The following is a 12878-nucleotide window of genomic DNA, read 5'->3' on the forward strand; positions in this document are numbered from 1 at the left end:
TAACCCCTGTGTAAACAAACCTTCTCTAACCCCTGTGTAAACAAAACCTTTCTCTAACCCCTGTGTAAACAAACCTTTCTCTAGCCCCTGTGTAAACCAACCTTTCTCTAACCCCTGTGTAAACCAACCTTTCTCTAACCCCTGTGTAAACCAACCTTTCTCTAACCCCTGTGTAAACCAACCTTTCTCTAACCCCTGTGTAAACCAACCTTTCTCTAACCCCTGTGTAAACCAACCTTTCTCTAACCCCTGTGTAAACCAACCTTTCTCTAACCCCTGTGTAAACCAACCTTTCTCTAACCCCTGTGTAAACCAACCTTTCTCTAACCCCTGTGTAAACCAACCTTTCTCTAACCCCTGTGTAAACCAACCTTTCTCTAACCCCTGTGTAAACCAACCTTTTTCTAACCCCTGTGTAAACCAACCCCTTTTCTAACCCCTGTGTAAACCAACCCCTTTTCTAACCCCTGTGTAAACCAACCCCTTTTCTAACCCCTGTAAACCAACCTTTCTCTAAACTCAAACACTTTCTCTAACCCCTGTGTAAACTCAAACCCTTTCTCTAACCACTGTGTAAACAAACCCCTTCTCTAACCCCTGTGTAAACCAACGTTTCTCTAACTGCTGTAAACACAGAACTGTCTCCGTGTATTTGTTCCTCTTTTAATTCTTGATCAAATTCTCCCAAGATCCTGATACTAACGATGACGTGTGTTTTGTGTCAATCTCTCACCTAGGATGGCTCCACCATGCTGATCGAAGCTGCTAAGGGCGGTCACACCATCGTGGTGTCCTATCTCCTCGACTACCCCAACAACGTCCTGTCGGTCCCCGTGCCAGACTTGTCTCAGCTCACACACCCCTCCCATGACACTTCTCCGGTAGGGACTTCTACAAACATTTTTGTTTATTGTTGTTACCAGTTACAATTTTTATACGTTGATTCCAAGTATTGATACTAAATATACTTTTCTAATATCCTACCCTAACCCAAACAGGCTCCACGAGTTCCATTCCAAGCCCTGGCCATGGTGGTGCCTCCTCAAGAGCCAGACAGAGTGCCCTCCAACATCACAACGCCGCCACCCGTCATCACAAAAGGTCCGATCATACAAAGTGTGTTAACAGCAAATACATTTTCCAACTTTGCCAAGAAGAAAGACCACTAGACCACCATTTGACTGCACAAGGAATCTAAGTGTTACAATATTGCAGTAATCATTGAATGTATGGTACAACCTCGTAGCTAACTGGTTGTGTTGTCCTGTGTGGCTGTCTCAGGCGGATCCAAGCAGAGGCTGAGCCCTCTACAGGGCAGCCCCGTCGCCGCAGGCGGTCCGGACGTGGACCTGCTGCCTCCTTTCCACCCGTACCAGCCCCTAGAGTGCATCGTGGAAGAGACTGAGGGCAAGCTGAACGAGCTTGGCCAGAGGATCTCCGCTATAGAGAAGGCCCAGCTGCAGTCCTTGGAGCTCATCCAGGGAGAGCCGCTCACCAAAGACAAGATCGAGGAGCTGAAGAAGAGCCGTGAGGAGCAGGTCCAGAAGAAGAAGAAGATCCTCAAGGAGCTGCAGAAGGTGGAGCGCCAGCTGCAGCTCAAGACACAGCAGCAGTTCACCAAAGAGTACATGGAGGCCAAAGGCCTGAAGGACGACCCGGGGCAGCTTGGCCAGGCGGCAGGGGTGGAGCAGCCCGGCACCCCCCTGCCATTGCAGGCTGCAGAGCCGGGCTCCGACACCGAGGGGGACGGGGAGGGCATCCACCACCACCATGATGGACTGCCCCACCCCGCCGCCGAGGAACAGGAGGAAGAGGACGATGATGAGGACTACGCCAAGCTACCTCAGGTGGACACCATCCTGTATAGACAGGCCCAGGAACCCCCGCCACCCGCTCCTCCTCACACCCAGGCCCTGCAGTGTCCCGCTCCTCCTCACACCCAGGCCCTGCAGTGTCCCGCTCCTCCTCACACCCAGGCCCTGCAGTGTCCCGCTCCTCCTCACACCCAGGCCCTGCAGTGTCCCGCTCCTCCTCACACCCAGGCCCTGCAGTGTCCCGCTCCTCCTCACACCCAAGACCTGCAGTGTCCCGCTCCTCCTCACACCCAAGACCTGCAGTGTCCCGCTCCTCCTCACACCCAAGACCTGCAGTGTCCCGCTCCTCCTCACACCCAAGACCTGCAGTGTCCCGCTCCTCCTCACACCCAAGACCTGCAGTGTCCCGCTCCTCCTCACACCCAAGACCTGCAGTGTCCCGCTCCTCCTCACACCCAAGACCTGCAGTGTCCCGCTCCTCCTCACACCCAAGACCTGCAGTGTCCCGCTCCTCCTCACACCCAAGACCTGCAGTGTCCCGCTCCTCCTCACACCCAAGACCTGCAGTGTCCCACTCCTCCTCACACCCAGGCCCTGCAGTGTCCCGCTCCACCCCTCCTGCAGGCCCGTTTCTTACCCTCCCATCTCCTGGCCACCCAGCAGTCCACAGACTTCAGTACGGCGGACTACCCCGTCAGCTCCAGCCCCGATTTGGAGAGGGTGATGGTGAACCAGCAGCAGATGTTGTGGCAGCAGTTGACAGACCTGGGACCGGGCCTTTTCAGCCAGGCCCCTGAAGGACTCATGGTGGCCACCCCAGCACAGACCCTCACAGATACTTTGGACGACATAATGGCAGGTGTGTTCATTAACATGGTCCTCTCTTTGCTTTGTGCTCTGTCCAGGTCTCTTTTTGACATTTTTAACTTGACTAAAATCAGAAAATAAAACCTCTAACCATTTAAGGGACCGCTTGATCACTCATCCTTTTCATTAGCACTGAACTTGGTTTCAGTAAATTTTCAAATGGTTTTAATCCATCTTGAATTCGAATGGGATGTAGTTTATATTTTGAAGGTGGACTAACAACTCTCCTTCCCTCTCGCCCCTGTGACAGCAGCGGTGAGCAGCAGAGTCCCCATGTTGAGCACGACGGCCTCGCCCCCAGAACAGACGCCCATCCATTCAGTGTCCCCACACTCTATGCTCCCCCTCTACCCCTCCGTAGACATCGACGCACACGTACGTCACACCACATGTCTAACAATAACACGCTAGTGGGCCTCCCGGGTGGCGCAGTGGTTAAGGGTGCTGTACTGAAGCGCCAGCTGTGCCACCAGAGACTCTGGGTTCGCGCCCAGGCTCTGTCGTAACCGGCCATGACCGGGAGGTCCGTGGGGCGACGCAAAATTGGCCTAGCGTCGTCCGGGTTAGGAAGGGTTTGGCCGGTAGGGATATCCTTGTCTCGTCGCTCACCAGCGACTCCTGTGGCGGGCCGGGCGCAGAGCGCGCTAACCAAGGGTTGCCAGGTGCACAGTGTTTCCTCCGACACATTGGTGCGCCTGGCTTCCGGGTTGGATGCGTGCTGTGTTAAGAAGCAGTGCGGCTTGGTTGGGTTGTGTATCGGAGGGACGCATGACTTTCTACCTTCGTCTCTCCCGAGCCCGTACGGGAGTTGTAGTGATGAGACAAGATAGTATCTACTACAACAATTGGATACCATGAAATTGGGGAGAAAAAAGGGTTAAATGAAGAAAAAAAAACACACACAAAAAAACTAACACGCTAGTTTAGCTAATAATAGTCAGACGGGTTTGTCTGGTCTTGTCTGGTCAGGAAAATAACACCCGCCTGTATCTCTTGTCAGACGGAGAGTAATCACGACACCGCTCTGACGCTGGCCTGTGCCGGCGGTCACGAGGAGCTGGTGTCGGTGCTCGTCGCCCGCGGGTCTAACATCGAGCATCGGGATAAGAAAGGTACACAACTCTCATACTTTCTCTTTCTTAAAATGTTTTGTAGCAATAAAAAAAAAAAAACATGTTGGGATCAATTATCAGGGAACTTGATAATTTGTGTTTAGAAGTGGGAGTCCGTCTGTATGGTTGGAAACTGATTGGATGACTAGATTTAACGGATGGGCATTTGACCGATTTGTAAAACAATTTTTTTTTTTTTTAATTTAATTTAATTTTTTTTTTTTTTTTTCTTTCCCCTTTTTTCACTGTTTGAGCCCTGGCAGGATTTCTTTTCTAAGTACTTAAATGAAAAATATTATTTGAACACAAGGCATGTACTCAAAATACATATGTGCACATTGATCTATAGGCCTATGCCAACAGTGCGTGACAAATTCCAATTTATCCTAACCATTACAGAGAACACATCCATAATGACAAATCAAAAACGGGTATCACATTTCCATAAGTATTCAGACCCTTTACTCAGTACTTTGTTGAAGCACCTTTGGCAGCGATTACAGCCTCCAGACTTCTTGGGTATGACACTACAAGCTTGGTACACCTGTATTGGGGGAGTTTCTCCCATTCTTCTCTGTAGATCCTCTCCATTTCTGTCAGATTGGGGAGTGTCGCTGCACAGCTATTTTCAGGTCTCTCCAGGGGATGTTAGATCGAATTCAAGTCCGGGCTCTGGATGGGCCACTCAAGGACATTCAGAGACTTATCCCGAAGCCACTCCTGCATTGTGTCTTAGCTGTGTGCTTTGGGCCATTGTCCTGTTGGAAGGTGAACCTTCGCCCCAATCTGATGTCCTGAGTGCTCTGGAGCAGGTTTTCATCAAGGATCTCAGTACTTTGTTCCTTTCAACTTTCCCTCGATCCTGACTAGTCTCCCAGTCCCTGCCGCTGAGAAACATCCCCACAGCATGATGCTGCCACCACCATGCTTCACCGTAGGGATGGTGCCAGGGTTCCTCCAGACGTGACGCTTGGCATTCAGGCCAAAGTGTTGAATCTTGGTTTCATCAGACCAGAGAATCTAGTTTCTCGTGGTCCGAGAGTCCTTTAGGTGCCTTTTGGCAAACTCCAAGTGGGCTGTCATGTGCCTTCTACTGAGGAGTGGCTGCCGTTTGGCCACTCTACCATAACGGCCTGATTTGGTGGAGTGCTGCAGAGATGGTTGTACTTCTGGAAGGTTCTGCCATCTCCACAGAGGAACTCTGGAGTTCTGTCATCGGATGATTGTGGAGGCCAGGTCATCTGATGCAGCACTCAATCACTCTAATTATTGGTAAAATAGCCTGGAGGTGTTTTGGGTCATTGTCCTGTTGAAAAATAAATGATTAGTCCCACTAAGCTCAGATGGGATGGCGTATCGCTGCAGAATGCTGTGGTAGCTATGCTGGTTAAGTGTGCCTTGAATTCTAAATAAATGAGACCGTGTCACCAGCAACGCACCCTCACACCATAACACCACCACCTCCGCAATTTACATAGAGAAATACGCATGCGGAGATCATCTGTTCACCCTACTCTGATATGATCAAAACTATCCCAATTTTTTTTTTTTTTGGGGGGGTTGAAACTCGACTCACGTTCGTTGAACACCGTCCACTTATTTCTTAATTACTTTTAGCAACATTTAATTTTAAGAAAGGGGTTTTATTGGTGTGTTTTTATTTTTATTTTTTTATACAGTTCTTCTGAAGAATAATTGCATGTAGAAAATGTCATGCTAACCAATTCTAACCGGCACAGTGGAAAATAGACGGGCAGCAATGATTCCAAAACTGCAGCTGTTAGTTGGAACACAGAGTTTCCTACTTCAGCATTAAACTGGCATCTTTTGGCAAGAAATGTAGCAGTTCGATACGTTTTCCTAGGTGTTTATTTCTGTCTGACTAAACGGGAGCTTGTGAGCGCTCAGCACCTGGCGCGTAGGAAGCGGTCGGAACGCAATTGGGTGAATGAGACATGGAGGGGAAAGGGAATTTGGAAGAACTTGGATGCCTGGCTTGGTTTCTTTTGTTGTGCCACGCAATCGCACATGTACACATGGAACACTAGAGTCGAAGCAAATTAAATTTAAAGACAAAAATGTATATAATTTGGACCATTTTACTTGCCCCCCCAGAAAGCACATTTCACAAAATAGTTTAACAGTATTTACAACGTTTTTTAAAACATTTTTTATCTCTGGTTAAAGATTGACCTTTGTCGGTTCGAGCAGTCGAGTATTCATGCCTTAGTATGTTGGAGAGTAAATCGAAATGTCTCTAACCATCTGTCCGCAGGTTTCACTCCTCTGATCCTGGCTGCCACAGCGGGTCATGTTGGCGTGGTGGAGATCCTGCTGGATAAAGGAGGGGACATCGAAGCCCAGTCGGAGAGAACCAAAGACACTCCTCTCTCCCTGGCCTGCTCTGGAGGAAGACAGGAGGTGCTGCTCTGCTTGTTATATTTTGTGTGAACAACAGGACGAGGCAGTGCCGTAAAGCGAGACATTTTAGCGTAGCCACTTTCCCACAGCACGCTAACCCCAGGAGTCCCAACACTAGCATTCATGCAATTGCAAACACATTCGCAGGGAAACGGCTCTAATTTATTGCATCAAACATACTATATGCTACATTAAGGCTACATCGACCCAAAATACCATGTCGGCCTAAGACATAAGTCTAATGTCCAGAATTTAATCAATATAATTTGTAAATTAGATTTAGCTACAATATCAGACCTTGTAAGAAGATGGAGCCCCAGGAACCACCACATGTGGATCTCTGTTTATTTTTAAAATATTTCTAACAGCGTCTGTCTTCCCCCTTTTCTGGATTTATTATATAATTTCACTCCTTTTATCTCTTTGTCTACAAAACATTATCTGAGCTGCATGTGATTGAACAAGTCATTGGAAACATGTCCTCCGTTCGTTACCTTCCTTGTAGACAGAATAAAACGGTTTTTGGGGGCCGGATTACTATTAATGTAATCCGTAAACCAACTAATACATTAAACGTGCTCATTTTCTATAGCCTATAGAGGAAACAAGGAAACTGAAAGAAAAAGTGATTTCAATCTGGTAATAATGAATTTTCTTTCAATTTGCTCTAGAATCTAATTATCAATATAATAAAGTTTGGCGTAGGATATTTCCTTAAAGTAGACTCAAACAGCTTATGTTGGATATGAATTGGCTTTAGCAAGATGCTGTGCAGATTTAATTCATTTTCAGCAAATTGAGTTTAAAAATATATGTAGAGATTCTACACAGCGGCTTGTTCTGGCCAATCCTCTCAATCTCTTCATCCATTGGTTGGGCTACTGGTTATTTCCACCAATAGGCTATGGTAGCCCGGTAGCCTATAAAGAGGCTACCAGGTGCATTTCTTTTTTCTTTTTTTTTTATATGAAAAGGAAATGTTAAATGTGACTAACATGTAGGAAAGTGTGGAGATGACTCTGAGCTGATTGACCAGTAGGATAGGTGTGAATGAACGTCTTCTCAACTGGCCTACCTGGTTAAATAAAGGTAAATTAAGGCGTGAATGTTCTGAAAGCTTAATTTGAATCAATCATATGAATAAAATAAGACCCCCTGATGGGTTATCAGCAGGACAATAGTCTTGCTGTGTCTATGACATGGTACGCCGATGAAGACTGTTATGCTCCACATTGGGTACTGTATGTTTATCATCTGCTACTGTCTACATGATTTACAGCAGGTTCCAGTAAGATTCAACAGATAAGGCATCAAGGAGTAATTACTTTTGTTTTCTGTCTGTCGGTCGGACTGGACAGTCTACTGTGCAATTGTGTAGGGTAGGCTATTGCGCAACACCCAACAATATTTCCCTTTCTATTATTAAGGACTATGGGTTTAAAAACAGAACGATCAGAGGATTATTTTTCCCAAACTTTTTTTCATTCAGGTCAGGTCTTTTGACAGAAACCTGGAGATGTTATTCTTGGAGTGAAGATATTTCGCCACCATGTCTAGATGATTAAAGGCTACACTGCTAACTCGTGTTTGGCCCGCAAATTGACGTGATCATAATCATTATTTAGCGATCCACAGTATACGTCCCTCCTAATGAAAAGCCCCCCCCCCCCACTTCCTGCTGATGTGAGCTGCTGGACAGAGCACTTAAACTTTGAGATGATGCATTTGACACATTTCCAAAAAGTGTATCTCAGTAAGGAGTCTGGGATTCCCTGCTTTACGATGTGTTGCCTACATCAACAGCCAGGGTTTCATTTAAATGGGCATATAGACGCTATATTTTATCGCGCATTTGACGATGTCCAACTTAAATTAATTGGCACAAAAGTATTCACTGTGAAAGAGGATAGATGTAGGCCATTCATATGAATTGTATGTGCAGCACTTTGTTTTAAGGATCAATTTATCCAATCACTTTTCTTACTCAAACTGCAAGCAGCCACCTGTCCAAACTTTGTAATGTCTCGGAAAGCACAGGGATGTCATTTCGTATGGGTATTCTCAGTTTGCCATAAACCCCAGGAAGAGTAGCTGCTGCCTTGGCAGGAACTAATGGGAATCCTTAATAAACCCCAGGAAGATTAGCTGCTGCCTTGGCAGGAACTAATGGGGATCCATAATAAACCCCAGGAAGAGTAGCTGCTGCCTTGGCAGGAACTAATGGGGATCCTTAATAAACCCCAGGAAGAGTAGCTGCTGCCTTGGCAGGAACTAATGGGAATCCATAATAAACCCCAGGAATAGTAGCTGCTGCCTTGGCAGGAACTAATGGGGATCCATAATAAACCCCAGGAAGAGTAGCTGCTGCCTTGGCAGGAACTAATGGGGATCCTTAATAAACCCCAGGAAGAGTAGCTGCTGCCTTGGCAGGAACTAATGGGGATCCTTAATAAACCCCAGGAAGAGTAGCTGCTGCCTTGGCAGGAACTAATGGGAATCCCTAGTCAAATACAAATATGAACACATATTTTAGGCTGTAGCCTGAAAAAACAGCCAGACATGATTTTATGAAAAGCAGTGAACATTCACATTGTTTCACTTTCTTGAATAACAGACTCACGAACACGCTTGCATCACAGCTGTTTCTGCCCAGGGAAACTCGACGTATAGTAGCCTACAGTGTGTTCAGGGTGAGTACGCAGCGTAGAGTAGCTGCTGCTGCATAGAAACAGCTAATGGTGACCCTAATAAAACAACAAAATAACCTGTAGTGGAACAAGAGGCAGAACGACAACCTGACAGACACAAACTCACTGTCTGAACCAGCTTAACACGGCATACATTTAGATAAACAATAGAAGTGTTCTGTGGATTGACTAACCCGTGGTTCATCCACTCCAGGTGGTGGAGCTGTTGCTGCTGCGCGGGGCCAACAAGGAGCACCGTAACGTTTCAGACTACACTCCGCTCAGCCTGGCCGCCTCGGGGGGCTTCGTCAACATCATCAAGATCCTCCTCAACGCTGGAGCTGAAATCAACTCCAGGTATCTACAACCAGCCCTCCATGCCACAGTTTGTGCAGGCTGTGCCTCTGTCCCAATCTTAACAGTTTGTATAATCACCCACTCGCCCTGTCTGTCCCCCTTCGCCCTGTCTGTCCCCCTCAGTCTGTCCCCCTCAGGACTGGGAGTAAGCTGGGTATCTCTCCTCTGATGCTGGCGGCCATGAATGGCCACGTCCCAGCGGTCAAGCTGCTTCTGGACATGGGCTCAGACATCAACGCTCAGATCGAGACTAACCGCAACACGGCGCTGACCCTGGCCTGCTTCCAGGGACGGGCAGAGGTGGTCAGTCTGCTGCTGGACCGCAAGGCCAACGTGGAGCACCGCGCCAAGGTGGTAGCAGCTGGAGCCCGACATGTCGTCATGTTGTCTGGGCTTGTGTCAAAGATATTAGAAATTATGTTCTGGTGTTGGTCTGTGTGGTGTGCAGTCTCACTGACCCATTATGCGTTCTCTCTCAGACTGGGCTGACCCCCCTCATGGAGGCGGCCTCGGGTGGCTATGCTGAGGTAGGGCGGGTGCTGCTGGATAAGAGCGCTGACGTCAACGCCCCACCCGTTCCCTCCTCCCGAGACACCGCGCTCACCATCGCTGCAGACAAGGGCCACTACAAGTTCTGTGAGCTCCTAATCAACCGGTAATTACATCTTTTTAATGTACAAATATGACCGTGAGAAGAACCTTTCAGTCAGAATATCATTCCTCTCCAGTCTCTCTTCCTCCCTCTACTCAGCCTGTTGTCCTTCTCACAGAGGTGCTCACATTGACGTGCGCAATAAGAAGGGAAACACTCCCCTGTGGCTGGCGGCAAACGGCGGCCATTTTGACGTGGTGCAGCTGCTGGTGCAGGCTGGGACCGATGTCGACGCAGCAGACAACCGCAAGATCACACCACTCATGGCTGCCTTCCGCAAGGTGGTACACACACACACACACACACACACACGAAATAGCGGAGGCTGCTGAGGGAGGACGGCTCAAAATAATGTCTGGAACGGAGCGAATGGAATGACATCAAACGCCTGTTGTATTTGATACCATTCCACTTAATCCGCTCCAACCATTACAACAAGCTCATCCTCCCCAATTAAGGTGCCACCAACCTCCTGTGGTATGAAACTAAACTGTGATTAAACACTAGTGTCACTTGCTCCTTTAAGTAAATTGGTTCTCATACTGATACCACAGTTGAGTATCTCATATATGACCCGTGCTCCCCGTTCATTTCCTGTTCTTAGCTAACGACCCCGGTGGAGCGTAAATGGAAGTGTATGTATAATAATCCCAGGAGGCTGACCTCTGAACTCTGTCTCACAGGGCCATGTGAAGGTGGTTCAGTACCTGGTCAAGGAGGTCAACCAGTTCCCCTCGGACATCGAGTGCATGAGATACATTGCCACCATCACGGACAAGGTAAGCTGAAATGGACAAGACCAACACATTGAAAATGACAAAGGGGGTCTCCCGTGTGGTGCAGCGGTCTAAGGCAGTGCTAGCTGTGTTACTACAGATCCTGGTTCGATACTAGGCTGCGTCGTGACCGGGAGACATGAGGCAGCAGTACGGTGTTTCCTCCGACACATTGGTGCGGCTGACTTCCGGGTTAAGTGGGCATTATGTCAAGAAGCAGTGCGGCTTGGCAGGGTTGTGTTTCGGAGGACTCACGGCTCTCAACCTTTGCCTCTCCTGAGTCCGTACGGGAGTTGCAGCGATGGGACAAGACTGTAACTAACAATTGGATATGACAAAATTGAGGAGAAAAGGGGGATGGGTACATTTTTAGAATATGACAAAGGGGGTAGACTTTATATTTTTCTGAAAGGAAGTGCGGTTCCAACAGAACATTTTTGTCTCGTACTCCTCCTAGGACCTGCTGAAGAAATGTCACCAGTGCATGGAGACCATTGTCAAAGCCAAAGACCAGCAGGCAGCAGAGGCCAACAAGAACGCCAGCATTCTGCTGAAGGAGCTGGACTTGGAGAAGGTAAATTACTTTTCCACCCAACACAACCTTCTGCTCCTCATGGATTTGTATGGATTTACAGCTCTTTGTAGATGCTCTCTGTTGGGTGCACTATGGAACCCTGTTCTAGGCTAAAAAGGGTTCTAGGCTAAAAGGGTTCTAAAAAGGGTTCTAGGCTAAAAGGGTTCTAAAAAGGGTTCTAGGCTAAAAGGGTTCTAAAAAGGGTTCTAGGCTAAAAGGTAGTGCACTATATAGAGAATATGGTTCCATTTGGGATGCATTCTCTGGCTTGTAATCATCCATTTTTTTTTTTTTTTTTTTTCTTGGTGTACAGTCCAGGGAAGAGAATAAGAAGCAAGCCCTGGCCGCTAAGCGTGAGAAGCGTAAGGAGAAACGCAAGAAGAAGAAGGAAGATCAGAAGAGGAAGCTGGAGGGGGAGGAAGAGGAGGAGGAGGAGGAGGAGGAGGAGGAGGCCAAAGTAAAAGAGGAGTTAGAGGACCAAGACTCCTCTGAAGGTAACCACCTTTTTACTAGCTGTACCTGAACAGCCTCTATTAGACTAACCCAGCACCTGGACGGCCTCTATTAGACTAACCCAGCACCTGAATGGCCTCTATTAGACTAACCCAGCACCTGAACAGCCTCTATTAGACTAACCCAGCACCTGAACAGCCTCTATTAGACTAACCCAGCACCTGAACGGCCTCTATTAGACTAACCCGGCACCTGAACAGCCTCTATTAGACTAACCCAGCACCTGAACAGCCTCTATTAGACTAACCCATCACCTGAACAGCCTCTATTAGACTAACCCTGCACCTGAACAGCCTCTATTAGACTAACCCAGCACCCGAACAGCCTCTATTAGACTAACCCTGCACCTGAACAGCCTTCCAAACTATTTTAATCACTGACTTCCTGAAATCAGCATGGTTTTTTCTTGTCTCTGTCTGTGTGAATTAAAGGATATTCAAGTCAGTTTAATTAAAATAGTTTGGAACATAAAATAATCTGTCAAATTAACTGAAAGAATGACGTGCTCACATCATTTGGAGCGGCAGGGTAGCCTAGTGGTTAGAGTGTAGAGGAGGTAGGTAGCCTAGTGGTTAGAGTGTAGAGGAGGTAGGTAGCCTAGTGGTTAGAGTGTAGGTAGGTGGTTAGGTAGAGGAGGTAGGTAGCCTAGTGGTTAGAGAGGAGGTAGGTAGAGGGTTAGGTAGGTAGCCTAGTGGTTAGAGTAGAGGAGGTAGGTAGCCTAGTGGTTAGAGTGTAGAGGAGGCAGGTAGCCTAGTGGTTAGAGTGTAGAGGAGGCAGGTAGCCTAGTGGTTAGAGTGTAGGGAGGCAGGTAGCCTAGGGTTAGCCTAGTGGTTAGAGTGTAGAGGAGGTAGGTAGCCTAGTGGTTAGAGTGTAGAGGAGGTAGGTAGCAGTGGTTAGCCTAGTGGTTAGAGTGTAGGGAGGTAGGTAGCCTAGGTTAGTGTAGCCCTAGTGGTTAGAGTGTAGGGGCGGCAGGGTAGCCTAGTGGTTAGAGTGTAGGGGCGGCAGGGTAGCCTAGTGGTTAGAGTGTAGGGGCGGCAGGGTCGCCTAGTGGTTAGAGTGTGGTTAGGGGGGGCGGCAGGGTCGCCTAGTGGTTAGAGTGTAGGGG

General features: G+C 47.9%; 1 protein-coding gene across 6 annotated transcripts in view; it reads left to right on the top strand.

Annotated features, from left to right (window-relative positions):
* The window catches only part of LOC124014524 (ankyrin repeat and KH domain-containing protein 1-like), a 47670-nt gene that overhangs the window by 28157 nt on the left and 6635 nt on the right, over positions 1-12878 (top strand). For 3 of the 6 annotated variants that reach the window (XM_046329629.1, XM_046329655.1, XM_046329646.1), the window contains exons 13-25: positions 738-881; positions 999-1101; positions 1282-2673; positions 2932-3056; positions 3682-3793; positions 6069-6214; positions 9116-9258; positions 9396-9609; positions 9738-9913; positions 10029-10191; positions 10594-10689; positions 11144-11260; positions 11574-11754. In XM_046329629.1, the coding sequence (XP_046185585.1) occupies positions 738-881; positions 999-1101; positions 1282-2673; positions 2932-3056; positions 3682-3793; positions 6069-6214; positions 9116-9258; positions 9396-9609; positions 9738-9913; positions 10029-10191; positions 10594-10689; positions 11144-11260; positions 11574-11754 (3112 nt within the window). The remainder of the gene's footprint in view (positions 1-737; positions 882-998; positions 1102-1281; positions 2674-2931; positions 3057-3681; positions 3794-6068; positions 6215-9115; positions 9259-9395; positions 9610-9737; positions 9914-10028; positions 10192-10593; positions 10690-11143; positions 11261-11573; positions 11755-12878) is intronic. The other 3 variants (XM_046329637.1, XM_046329664.1, XM_046329673.1) reach the window with 1 other exon arrangement.

The sequence above is a fragment of the Oncorhynchus gorbuscha genome, linkage group LG02, assembly GCF_021184085.1.
Source record: "Oncorhynchus gorbuscha isolate QuinsamMale2020 ecotype Even-year linkage group LG02, OgorEven_v1.0, whole genome shotgun sequence".
In the NCBI taxonomy this organism is placed as follows: domain Eukaryota; kingdom Metazoa; phylum Chordata; class Actinopteri; order Salmoniformes; family Salmonidae; genus Oncorhynchus; species Oncorhynchus gorbuscha.